The 14,319-nt window shown below is 34.8% G+C and overlaps 3 protein-coding genes across 3 annotated transcripts; all 3 read left to right on the forward strand.

Annotated features, from left to right (window-relative positions):
• The first annotated feature begins 5,242 nt into the window (after positions 1-5,242).
• LOC140039548 (E3 ubiquitin-protein ligase TRIM56-like) lies at positions 5,243-6,029 on the forward strand. The gene has a single exon (XM_072085160.1). It carries the CDS (start codon positions 5,307-5,309, stop codon positions 5,895-5,897), a length of 591 nt encoding a protein of 196 aa, XP_071941261.1. The 5' UTR covers positions 5,243-5,306; the 3' UTR covers positions 5,898-6,029.
• Positions 6,030-9,306: 3,277 nt separating this feature from the next.
• LOC140039226 (E3 ubiquitin-protein ligase TRIM17-like) lies at positions 9,307-10,376 on the forward strand. Its single transcript, XM_072084825.1, has 2 exons — positions 9,307-9,504; positions 9,699-10,376. Exons 1-2 carry the CDS (start codon positions 9,307-9,309, stop codon positions 10,374-10,376), a joined length of 876 nt encoding a protein of 291 aa, XP_071940926.1.
• Positions 10,377-10,923: 547 nt separating this feature from the next.
• Positions 10,924-11,709, forward strand: LOC140040217 (uncharacterized). The gene is made up of 2 exons (XM_072085977.1): positions 10,924-10,991; positions 11,322-11,709. The coding sequence occupies exons 1-2, from the start codon at positions 10,938-10,940 to the stop codon at positions 11,589-11,591; spliced, it is 324 nt and encodes a 107-aa protein (XP_071942078.1). The 5' UTR covers positions 10,924-10,937; the 3' UTR covers positions 11,592-11,709.
• The last annotated feature ends 2,610 nt before the right edge of the window (positions 11,710-14,319 follow it).

Genomic DNA, 14,319 nt, shown 5'->3' on the forward strand with positions numbered 1-14,319 from the left:
TCAGAAGGGCCCGGACACACCTCACAGCCACCTCACAGGGATGTCACCACGCTGGTCGGCGCTGGTCGGCCCCGACCAGCACTCAACATTTCCGACCAGGATTTACAGGCTGCCGACCACCACTATTATTTATTAATCATTACGATATTTATATTAGGCCTAGGCCTAACTAAAATTCGTACTAAAACATTTTACCTAGCACATCGTTAATAACAGACAAGCTAGCCTCATATAGATAAGACAAAAGACTACAGCAAATGTTTCCGTGGTTACGTACGTTACTTTATTTGTAACACAATACCAGGTCTACCCTGCCCTGGTATTCATTGTTACAGCTTGTGAGTCATGGCGAACAACGTGCTACACAGCACAGTGTACAACTACAAGTTTAAAGTTCACATAGCGACCATTCAAGCGTTTTATTTTGCACAGAATAAAAATACAAACAAGTACGCAGTAATTAAAAATGTACAACTACATAGACCCAAACAAAATCATTTTTAATTGCTGAATGTTTTGTCACCCTGCTTTAATTATATTATGTTAGTATGTTACTAGTTTTACATTTTTGTAGTTAACTCTACGAACTATTAAAAAAAATAAAAAAAACATGCGCATGGTTCAGTGAGACCGGGCAAGTTTGTTCGTTTATGATCGCCGAGCATGGTACAATAATTACATGTCCCTGGGATAACTTCAGGTTGCTGAACTTCAGTTAACCCATAAACACGTGTCTGTTCTTGCCGGCCATGCACTACATGCTTGCCGCACAGTTGTGAAACAAAAAATCCGGAATTCGCGAATACGCTAAAAAACTCTCGCGCAAAAGAACACGAACATTATATCGAGCAACAAGTAGTAAGGTCTAGGCTAATAATTTATCTACAGTATTTGATTAGGGATTAGGCCTACTAAATAAGGCAGCGCCTGTTTTTGTGGAATTCAGATTTTGGGGCATCTATCTAAGCCTTGGCTAGGCCTAGTGGTCGTAGTGTCTACAAGGCTAGGCCTAAGCCTGACGCGATCTATTGCTATTCATTTCGTAAGCGTTTTTTTGTTTTCGCGAATAATAACGGCGACTCCCCGGTGGTACAAGGTTAGGCCTAGACCTGACGCAATTTGTTGTTATTTATTTTCATAATTCTTTATGTTTCACTAAAATAACGACAAACCCCCGGGGCGGGGGGGGGGAATACCCGGGGGGGGGGGGGAATTTGCCGACCGGCACTCCAAAAAGCTGGTGACATCCCTGAGTCCTCACGGAGCACACACCTTACAGCCACCTCACGGAGCACACACCTTACAGCCACTTCTTCAGAAGCAGACTAACACACTTCACACCTCACCGAGAGCATCATTGATCCTCCGCGTTCCTTATCTATACTTATAGTTGTATATTGTACTGAAGTATTATACTGAATAAATAATATATGTGTTACGACAGTCAAGCGAGTTAGAGTCTTTCATTAGTACCTCAACAACCCAAACATTATATTACAGAATGTACACGACGGCGAAAGGATGTACAGAACGTGACGATCGGGGCCTTAAGGTTGTATTCAACTTAATGTTTGATGAGTTTTAAGTCAGCCAAATTCAGAGAAATCACTCTATTTTTTTGGTGAGAAATTGACGTCGGCCTAGCTAGCTACAGTAGGCCTAGGCCCACCTCTGGCCTAATGTAAAATTATACACTGGGACTTTGCCCGGGGATATGCTTGCGTGTGAAGGTAATCGTAAAGTCGGGGGTGGGATTATACCCGAGGTGGGATTATACCCGAGGAACTACGGTAATAATTGATATAGTGTTGAGAACTGATCGATTATGAAAAAATAATGAAGAATATCGATTCAGAACTTCTTTAAACAGAGGGGGGTCATTCTTTCACAGGGTGGTTGAACATTTTAGATAGGCCATGAAAACGAACCCCCCTCCAATTTCTGTGATAATTGTATTTAAAACCAATTTTTTTTGTATTGAAAATTGACATAGTGTTGAGAACTGATAGATTATGAAAAAATAATGATGAATATCGATTCAGAACTTCTTTAAACAAAGGGGGGTCATTCCTTCACAGGGGGGTTGGAAATTTTAGATAGGCCATGAAAACGAACCCTCCTCCAATTTCTATGATATTCTGATTTAAAACCAAATTTTGTTTTATTGATATTTAACATAGTGTTGAGAACTGATCGATTATGAAAAAATAATGATGAATATCGATTCAGAACTTCTTTAAACAAAGGGGGTCATTCCTTCACAGGGGGGTTGAAAATTTTAGATAGGCCATGAAAAAGAACCCCCTCCAATTTCTATGATATTCTGATGTAAAACCAAGTTCATTTTGTTTTATTGATATTTGACATAGTGTTGAGAACTGATCGGTTATGAAAAAATAATGATGAATATCGATTCAGAACTTCTTTAAACAAAGCGGGGTCATTCCTTCACAGGGGGGTTGACAATTTTAGATAGGCCATGAAAACAAACCCCCCTGCAATTTCTATGATATTCTGATTTAAAACCAAATTCATTTTGTATTAATAATTGACATAGTGTTGAGAACTGATCGATTATGAAAAAATAATGAAGAATATCGATTCAGAACTTCTTTAAACAGAGGGGGGTCATTCTTTCACAGGGGGGTTGAAAATTTTAGATAGGCCATGAAAACAAACCCCCTCCAATTTCTATGATATTCTGATTTAAAACCAAATTCATTTTGTATTAATAATTGACATAGTGTTGAGAACTTTGAGAACTGATCGATTATGAAAAAATAATGAAGAATATCGATTCAGAACTTCTTTAAACAGAGGGGGGTCATTCTTTCACAGGGGGGTTGAACATTTTAGATAGGCCATGAAAACGAACCCCCCTCCAATTTCTATGATATTCTGATTTAAAACCAAATTCATTTTGTATTAATAATTGACATAGTGTTGAGAACTGATCGATTATGAAAAAATAATGAAGAATATCGATTCAGAACTTCTTTAAACAGAGGGGGGTCATTCCTTCACAGGGGGGTTGAACATTTTAGATAGGCCATGAAAACAAACCCCCCTCCAATTTATATGATATTCTGATTTAAAACCAAATTCATTTTGTATTAATAATTGATATAGTGTTGAGAACTGATCGATTATGAAAAAATAATGAAGAATATCGATTCAGAACTTCTTTAAACAGAGGGGGGTCATTCTTTCACAGGGGGGTTGAACATTTTAGATAGGCCATGAAAACGAACCCCCCTCCAATTTCTGTGATAATTGTATTTAAAACCAATTTTTTTTGTATTGAAAATTGACATAGTGTTGAGAACTGATAGATTATGAAAAAATAATGATGAATATCGATTCAGAACTTCTTTAAACAAAGGGGGGTCATTCCTTCACAGGGGGGTTGGAAATTTTAGATAGGCCATGAAAACGAACCCCCCTCCAATTTCTATGATATTCTGATTTAAAACCAAATTTTGTTTTATTGATATTTGACATAGTGTTGAGAACTGATCGATTATGAAAAAATAATGATGAATATCGATTCAGAACTTCTTTAAACAAAGGGGGTCATTCCTTCACAGGGGGGTTGAAAATTTTAGATAGGCCATGAAAAAGAACCCCCTCCAATTTCTATGATATTCTGATGTAAAACCAAGTTCATTTTGTTTTATTGATATTTGACATAGTGTTGAGAACTGATCGATTATGAAAAAATAATGATGAATATCGATTCAGAACTTCTTTAAACAAAGGGGGGTCATTCCTTCACAGGGGGGTTGAACATTTTAGATAGGCCATGAAAAGAAACCCCCCTCCAATTTCTATGATATTCTGATTTAAAACCAAATTCATTTTGTATTAATAATTGACATAGTGTTGAGAACTGATCGATTATGAAAAAATAATGAAGAATATCGATTCAGAATTTCTTTAAACAGAGGGGGACTTTCTTTCACAGGGGGGTTGAAAATGTTAGATAGGCCATGAAAACGAACGCCACTCCAATTTCTATGATATTCAAAACCAAATTTTGTTTGATATTTGACATAGTGCTGAGAACTGATCGATTATGAAAAAATAATGATGAAAATCGATTCAGAACTTTTTTAAACAGAAGGTACCAAGGTGGGGGGAGGGGGGAAGACATTCTTTCTATGAAAATTGTATTATTATTATTGCGACATAAAAAAATAAAATTATGATTATAAAAAAGGCCCTCGTAATATCCATGTTTATTTATTTTTTGTTTTTAGATAACTATGTGGTTCTGCTATAAGAGATGGGAGAGGGTCAGTCAAAAGAGAAGGGAGGTGTTGAGGGGGGGGGGGTAACTTTCACGGGGGGGTTGAAAGTTTTAGCTTAGCTAAAATTTTCAACCTCCCCTCCAAGCCAGCGAAGATCAGTGAAGCGTGTAATCGTTGAATAAACATGAAAAACTCCCTTTTCGCGCATGCGTTGTTAAGGGGGGGTTGAGAATTATGGGGAGGTTGGATTTCTTAGAACAACGCCATTAATTTCGGTTATGTTACCTAGCTAGGCCTAGGCCTATTATATTGATGAGATATGGCTTTGACCTGTTGTACCTTAATTTAATCATTTACTAAGTATTAGTATTAATAATTCATTGTTAAAGTTACTGCATTGCATTAAGCACCTGGATACTATAGTTATGATAATCTTCGCAAAACTTTATAGCTCATGTGATCATTTTAATTGATTTACGTATAGCTGTACAATGTCAATGGCATGTAGGTGTCGCGTCGTTGTTGTAGGAGGAGGAGAGTTAACCGCAAGGATTTTGTTATCGCTTGCTATGACGACACGGTTTTGCATTTTTAATTAGTTTAAGGGATCGTCTTTTATATTGTTTGTTTTAACTTAAATACAAAACTTTTCAGTTTGACGCTTAAGGAGCCACATATATTGCTAGACATGCATTTATAGGTCATTGTTATGTTTTGTTTTAGTAATCTGGTTCACATTCAAGAAACAGGAATAAAGGAGCACCTTGGGTGTTGGACTTGAATAACGAATATATCACTCGCATTATTTTTAGGGCAGTTACAGTAAGTAATATTCAATCTTAGTTGTTCACGTGTTTAATCAACAACTATTAATTGTCATTACCAGCCATGAATGAAGACATTATTATAAAATCACTTAAGTCACACAGAATTAATATTACTTTTTTTAAATAATAGATGGCATCTAAATCAAGTTTGTTTGAAGATGCAGATAAAGATTTCTTAACCTGCTCCATCTGTAAAGAAATCTTCAGTCATCCAAAGCAGCTGAAGTGTATGCACAACTTCTGTCAAGATTGCTTAGATCCTCTATTACAAGAGGGAACGCCATCCAAGATCAAGTGTCCTCTTTGTCGAGAAGAGGTTGAATTGGAGGTAAACACGGTTTCTGAGCTGGAAGATAATATTTTTCTGAGCAATTTATGTGACCTCTTTGTCGTTGCTAACATCAACAATGTTGATATCTTTTGCTCTTTTTGCTCTGAAGCATTGAGAGAAGAAAATGCCTCTCGGTGTATCGATTGTTCTGATAACCTCTGTGATAAGTGTGCAAAAACCCACACGCTTACCCGCTTAACAAGAAATCACCAAGTCATATTAATGTCGGAGCTTGAGACGGGAACCCTTGTGAAGAAAGCAAGAGAGGGAAACATCAAGACTCCGTGTCAGAAACATCCCAACAACCATTTGGAGTACTTCTGCCAAACCTGCCAAGTACCTGTATGTCTTGGATGCACTGTTGTAGATCATGTGCGTCAGAGTGGTCATAACCTCTTGAACCTACAGGATCATTCAACCAGAGACGCATATAAGGAAAAGATAACTGAACAAATAACAAAAATGGAAAAACTGATGCCTTTATTTTAAAAAAACATTAAAATTGCAGATGAAACTGAAAGAAATCTCATTGAAAGTCTGCAAAAAACCAAAAAGGATATTCAAGAAACTGCAAAAGGGCTTATTGAAGAAATCAAGACGCATGCAAATTCACTGATTGAGAAAGTCAATGAAAAAGCTGAAGCTATCCATAAAAAAGTTGAACATCACAGAGAAGCTGCTGAAATCAGAGTCATGAGTGCCACTAGTCTCAACAAGTTTGCTACAAATCTCTACAAACATGGTTTAAATGCTGAAATAATGTTATCGGCAAAAGATCTTCTGAGAAGAATGAGTGAGTTACAACAAGAGATGAAGGATCTTGCAGAATCTGGAGAATTACGATTTATTAAGGAAAAAGAGTTCAAATTAGGAAAAGTTGAAGAATGCATGATTCAGGTTGAGTATTGGAATCAATATCATATTTTGAAATTTGACGCAACAACCTTTAATCCTACAAAATGCACTGAATCACTTAAATTACACCCCAACAATGAGTTTGTGTCATTTTATTTTACTAAGGAAGAGTGACATATTTGGGAATAATTAATATCAGAAGACAGTAACACTATTATGAATCAAACACAAATTTATCTTCATGAACCTGAATACCTGAATAAAAATTGCATTCAGTTATTTTAAAAATAATATATCCGCTAACTGGAACAATGTACAATGTGTTAAGTAATATGCAGACTTTCACTGGATTGTGTTATAATGTTTATATACTTAATTCTTTTCATTCTTTTAGAATCGTGAGAAAAATATGTTGACAATGTATGCTAAAACTGACATGGCAGTTGGTTATTAAGTTAAAAGAGGTCCAAATTGGCCAGCAGGTTATGACAACTATGATAATAATGGACAATATCCACATAACACAATCCAGACAATTCAACGGAATGGTTGGAATGATATTCAAGTTCAAGTAAACTTTCCAAGCGTGGGTGTAAACCTTGATTGTAAAATGAATTCTGACGAATATTGGATACAGCCAACACAAATACATGGAAATTACCAGGTATTGTAAAATCATTATTAGTAGCAAAACCCTTTCAAAAACATTTGCCAAACATTAGGTGTACTTTGTTTTTTTTATGGTTTTTTTGCAAATAAGGTATACCTGCAACAGGTATTTTTCTAAATTTCTGAGCGATTAATTTGTTTTAAATTGGTTTGATCTCTAGAAAAGAACTTTATAAGCCTACATTGGAGAAGTCACTACCAGTGTAATCATCGTTATTAAAATCAAGGCTTTGATAGCCACACGAAAAGACCTGATGATCAATATAGTCATTGAGTGTATGTCACACTTATAGCAATTGTGACAACTATTATTAAATATTATAACAATATAATAACAGGAGTTGTGTTATAAAACAAATAGTTAATATTTGTAACTCAAACATTCATTATTTGTATTGTATTTTAGTCGTAAGTGGCGTCATTGTATTTCACTTTTCGTTGTAATCACATTTAGTTTGCTTTAGATTTGTCTAGATTACTATGTAAAGAATGTCATGGCGATTGGAGATGAGGTAAAAAGAGGACTACATTGGCCTACTTCATGGATGAACAAAGACGACAAGGGGCAGAAGTCTGGAAAAATCAAGGAAATCAACATAAATAATGGCAATGCAACTGCAGTTGTTGAGTTTGGTCCACCGCCAAACGACGCCATACAATGCCCAATGTATCCTGGCGCTTATTATCTTTTGCCACTTTGACCATTTTCGATTATAAAATGGGTCGAATTCTAGCTCCAAAAGCATAAATATAATGAATGAGTTGTTATTATATGGATGACTCCAATTTTTGATTAACCATAAAAAAATAGACTGACATTGTGACATAATAATAATATTATAGGTTAACTGTAAATGTAATATACTGTAAGCAAATAATAATCAAATGTTAAGTGTGGCGCGGTATTGGCGGACTAGCTATTTCATTTAAGGGTAGGAGGTATTATATTGAAATACGTAATCATCTCTCTTAATTTTTATTTAAATTATCTAAAAGTATGATAATTAACATTTATAGTGGGATAGAGTGACTTTGCTTACTCCCTACTGAATGCATGTGATGGATGTTAGAGTATCATACTACAGTAATAAATATAAAAGTTTATATCTTTGTAAGATTCAACTTTTTGTAGGTTTTACATTACTGTGTAATTTATAGTTTACTGTACATAGCTTTAGGTCATTACTTAATTGTTGATACTATTAGGATTCACACTTTCATTAATTCAAGCAATGTTCTTAAATTAAACAGTTAAGATTAGGTTAGAAATGTTTAAGTAGAGCAAATTGTAGTTAATTTACCCCCTCGTTAGAAGTAGTAATAATCCTTAACTGTTAAATTAGCACAGGGATATTTTAGATTCAATCTACCCTGAGTAGATTGCCAAGTTACAGAGGAAGTGATACTGTATATATGAATAGCTTGTTTCTTGTACAATTGCTGAGTTTGATTTTAATTTGTTTTGCTTGATATAATAATACAGTAGTAGCACCAAGAAGGAAAAAATAAACGTTTTCTCTATTGTAGAACGTACAGAGCGTATATTTAAATCATCCTTATTTCTTTATTTTAAACCGAGTTGCATTTTGGGCTGGGGCATGTCCCTCTCACAGAATTTCTCATTGTTATCGTTTATTATTATTTCCGCATCCCATATGTGCTAAGTGTACAGAAGATAGTGCTGTGCTGGAATTGCTATTTATTCAGACTTTTTATAAAATATCTGCATAGAGTATCTCACAAAGACCGGGTGAAGAGATAGATATATTCGTCTGCTCGAAGTTCAATTATTTATATCTATTGAGCCTAACTTTTATTGTTTAAATATTAACCAATACAATTTAAAAATAACAAGAGGTTATCCGCCAAGTGCGGATAACCAATTAACGCCTATGTAATCAGTATCATGTTTGTATTAGTGATAAATGCTAAGAGTTTACAGTTTTGGTCTGATAAATAATCAGTTGGAAAATCCAAGTAGAAGAAGACGTACATACATCAATCAACTGCCTTAATATTGGTGATCTTTATTTGGTATAATTATTTCTGTTTTCCATACCACACTTATACACAAAGTAAGTATGATAATTTCCTACCGTTTATTTGTATATATTCAATTTCTTGTTGATTTCTTTTTAAACTAGAAGGGCACTCAAAGAGCGCAAATATCCGTCTAGGCATATGGGAGTTGAATCACCTCTTCCCATACACCTATGAAACCGTCATTTAAAATCTTTAATAACTATTTGAGAAATCCTGGTAACAAATATAGAAACCTCATAGCCTCTCGCTATTCTGGCGTAGGTAACAACGTAACTCTTATTGTTTCATAAAGTTAGTATTGTCAATGCATTTTATAATATATATTTAATAGATGGCGTCAGAATCGAGTTTATTTGAAGATGCAGATAAAGATTTCTTAACTTGCTCCATCTGTAAAGAAATCTTCAACCACCCAAAGCAACTGAAGTGTATGCATAACTTCTGTCAAGATTGCTTAGATCCTCTATTACAAAAGGGAAAGCCATCCAAGATCAAGTGTCCTCTTTGTCGAGAAGAGGTTGAGTTGGAGGTAGACACCGTTTCGGAGCTGGAAGATAATATTTTTCTGAGTAATTTATGTGACCTCTTTGTCGTTGCTAACATCAACACTGTTGATATATTGTGCTCTTTTTGCTCTGAAGCATTGAAAGAAGAAAATGCCTCTCGTTGTATCGATTGTTCTGATAACCTCTGTGATAAGTGTAAGTCATTTTAATGTCGGAGCTTGAGACGGGAACCCTTGTGAAGAAAGCAAGAGAGAGAAACATCAAGACTCCTTGTCAGAAACATCCCAACAACCATTTGGAGTACTTCTGCCAAACTTGCCAAGTACCTGTCTGTCTTGGATGCACTGTTGTAGATCATGTGCGTCAGAGTGGCCATAACCTCTTGAACCTACAGGATCATTCAACCAGAGACGAATTCAAGGAAAAGATAACTGAACAAATAACAAAAATGGAAAAACTGATGCCTTCATTTGAAAAAAACATCAAAATTGCAGATGACACCGAAAGAAATCTCATTGAAAGTCTTGAAAGAACCAAAAAGGATATTCAAGAAACTGCAAAAGGGCTTATTGAAGAAATCAAGACGCATGCAAATTCATTGATTGAGAAAGTCAATGAAAAAGCTGAAGCTATCCAGAAAAAAGTTGAACATCACAGAGAAGCTGCTGAAATCAGAGTTATGAGTGCCACTAGTCTTAACAGGTTTGCTACAAATCTCTGCAAACATGGTTTAAATGCTGAAATAATGTCATCGGCAAAAGATCTGCTGAGAAGAATGAGTGAATTACAACAAGAGATGAAGGATCTTGCAGAATCTGGAGAATTACGATTCATTAAGGAAAAAGAGTTCAAATTAGGAAAAGTTGAAGAATGCATGATTCAGGTTGAGTATTGAAATCAATATCATATTTTAAAATTTGACTCAACAACCTTTAATCCTATAAAATGCACTGAATCACTTAAATTAAACCCCCAAAAAGAGTTCGTGTCATTTTATTTTAATAGGAAAGAGTGAAATATTTGGGAATAATTAATATCAGACGACAGTAACAATTATGAGTCAAACACAAATTTATTTAGGTCTTCATGAACATGAACACCTGAATAAAAATTGCATTCAGTTATTAAAAAAAAAATGTATCCGCTAACTGGAACAATGCACAATGTGTTAAGTAATATGCAGACTTTCACTAAGTGGATTGTGTTATAATGTTTATACTTGTTTTCATTGTTTTAGAATCGTGAGGAAAAACACATGTTGACAAGATATGCTGAAACTGACATGGCAGTTGGTCATCAAGTTAAAAGAGGTCCAAATTGGCCAGCAGGTTATGACAACTATGATAATAATGGACAGTATCCACATAACACAATCCAGACAATTAAACGGAATGGTCCGAATGATATTCAAGTTCAAATAAACTTTCCAAACTGTCGTGCAAACCTTGATTGTAAAATGAATTCTGACGACTATTGGATACAGCCAACACAACTATATGGAAATTATCAGGTACAATCTATAAAATCATTATTACTTGACAAAATACATATTTATATAATGGATTTGGTTGTTTGCAAGATTGTTTTGTAAAAAAAGGTCATTTAGTCAACTTTTATTTTTATTTTTTAAGATTTTGAAATGCCGGAGTAATATTAATTACAATTATTATATACCGTAATTATAAATATTATTTATAGGCCTTATAAATGAATAATACCATTTTAGAAACTTCAATAAGTAGGTAATGATGATAATACAATAATTATGTTAAAGTTATAAAAGAATGTGCTTGTATTACATTTCCATGATTATTTCATAAACATCTTATCATTTTTGTAGACATTTCTTCACTGCTATGTTAAGAATATCATGGCGATTGGAGATGAGGTAAAGAGAGGAATGCATTGGCCTCCTTCGTGGATGAACCAAGACGACAAGGGGCAGAAGTCTGGAAAAATCAAGGAAATCATCATAGATAATGGCAATGTAACTGCAGTTGTTGAGTTTGGCCCACCGCCAAACGACGCCATTCAATGTCCAATGTATAATGGCGCTTACTACCTTTTGCCCCTTCGACCATTTGCGATGTTAACATGGGTTGAATTCTAGTCTCAAAATGTCATTTCAATTAAAAATTAAAATTCTACCTTTTGTCTCGCATGCTTCAGTTAAGGAAAAATAAATAAGTAAAAGCCATTAAGAGTGGAAGTTTGAGATTTCGGTAAAAACAATACATAAAAGTAAAATTAAAATTAAAAGTAAATTTCTGTAAAATCAAGACATTAAAGATCGAACCAGGTTAAGTTCACCAATTTTTGTTATAATGGCCCTGACCACCCAACAACAATTTCGTGCCCGCCACTGAAATCCACTGTTGTTTAGCTTTGTAAATTTAGCATTGTTGAATGTATCAAATTCATGATTCAGTGTGAAAGCTATGAAAATAGCCTTATGGAAATAATAACAAAATAACATTGCGAATGGTTAGTATAGTGTAGTGTCTAATACCGGTAATTACATTTTAGTATCGCCATGTATTCATTTATTATAGGTAAGCATTTAAAGAAATATTTATTGTATATCATGTTTAAATGTTGTTTTAGTATTATAGTAGCGTGGTATAATGTGTTTCTAACTAGAAAATAGTAATTTGCAAAAATTACCTTATCGTTCATTTAGTATGTATAATGTTAATAAAGTACCGTTTATCACTATTGTACTATTACCACACATATTAGAAAACTTGATCGAGCTCTACACTTAATTTTTCGAAATATAATCTAATATTTTTCCTTGAGCTTACAATCATATTATTCATCTAGTCTGTTTTATTACTTTATAGGTACAAAAAAGTCAAACAATGAGGTTAATTCCTTGATCAGTTTGTTTTTTCTTGTTCGTTACCTAATAGTAATACAGTAATAGTATACAGCGACGTTTATGGCGCGTCAAAATTTCATTTTATTTCAAAATATTCCCAGTTTTTAAAACAAATATCGTAAAAGTTTATCAATTATAATGATTAGAGAGATATAGACCGGCAGCCCAGAGACATTTGGTTAGATGAGCTAGGTACCAATATCTGACTATTTGAGTGTGTTGGGGGTCACTTGAAGTGAATGAAAATGGGAGTCTGCCGGGTACCCCCTGCTGCGTCTAGACCGGGGGGACCCCGAAACGTGCTAAAAAATCGGCACAGGTTAGATGAGAGAGATACCACCTAATTTTACCACCATGGGATGCCCATTGGCATCCTTATAACAGTATCACAAACGACAGACTTTTTCTCTGCTGCAAAAGGCCCGCCAGACCCCCCGAGGGAGGGCCTAAAATGGGGTTAGCATAGATGAGTGAGGTACCACTCAAAATCAATTCCAAACGAACAAGTTGTGTTCATACAATACTAAATGGATAACAACAGACTAATTGTCTGCTGCACCGCAAGTGCCAGACACCCTAAAGTTAGACTAGAGGCCCCCCTTCCCCCAACTAACCCAGCTTAGATATTGTAGATACCACCAGCAACCAATGTTATATGATTTAGCACATTGTAAGCAATACCAAATGACCTATTACAGACTATCTGAACACTGCCCTGGCCCTGGCAGACCCCTCTAAAGTTAGACTAGAGACCCCTCTTTCCCCAACTAGCCCAGCTTAGATATTGTAGATACCACCAGCAACCAATGTTATATGATTTAGCACATTGTAAGCAATCACCAAATGACCTATTACAAACTATCTGTACACTGCCTTGACCCTGGCAGACCCCTCTAAAGTTCGACTAGAGACTCCATTCCCCCCAACTGGCCTAGCTTAGATATTGTTGATACCACCAGCAACCAATGTTATAATTATGATTTAGCACATTGTAAGCAATACAAAATGACCTATAACAGACTATCTGTACACTGCCTTGGCACTGGCAGACCCCTCTAAAGTTCCCCCATTTACCCCAAGTATATAGCCTACCTTAGATATTGTAGATACCACCAGCAGCAAAAAAATAACCACCCAAAACAACATGTTTAATTGAATAAAGTTTAACTTTAATCGAACTAACACAAAACAATTGAAAATATATCACATCAATGACGATAAAATGACCATTACCATTCTAAAGGGGAAAATAGTTTAAGAGTTTCAATTAAAACTTATATATTATAAGCCAAATATATATAACAAGTATGGATTCGGGTAAATTTAGCATTCCTTGCCTTTGGATGTCAAAGATACATCCGTCTGTAACTCTTGGACATATTTTGAGAGAAAGCTTAGTAATCACCCTAATCAAATTCAGGATTGTAGTAACTTAATCTTAAGTGATTTGATTAATTAATAGTGGGTAATTTTAAATGCTGTATATTATAATCTTAATCCTGTATTCATATGTATATATATATATATATTTATAAATCCAAAGGCAAATTACTGAAAAAATGACAATGCTGTGGGTATCAGTGGCTGGATCTCAATGGAGATACAAAAAAAAAGCGAAAAGCTAAATCAAAACGATAAAGTAAACAGCCAGAAAAGTTAGCAGAGCTTTCGCGCAACACTAGCCCTTCATCAGTGCAAGTCTTATATAGATGCGTTGAGGCTGCAAACGTGCTCAATTGGAATCAAGAGCGAATATATATTTTTATAAAGTAGATGGAACACGGACGTCTATTACACGGTGTTTCACGTTAAACGATCTTCAGGTAGACTGAACAATACCGTATCTCGATCGAAAAAAATATTTAAAAAAAAATTATAAATATATATAATTTTTTTTTTATGTACTTTATTTATGTAGATATGTAGTACTGTATCTATTAAAAAAAGTATTTGAACA

Source organism: Antedon mediterranea, chromosome 2 (genome assembly GCF_964355755.1).
Source record: "Antedon mediterranea chromosome 2, ecAntMedi1.1, whole genome shotgun sequence".
In the NCBI taxonomy this organism is placed as follows: domain Eukaryota; kingdom Metazoa; phylum Echinodermata; class Crinoidea; order Comatulida; family Antedonidae; genus Antedon; species Antedon mediterranea.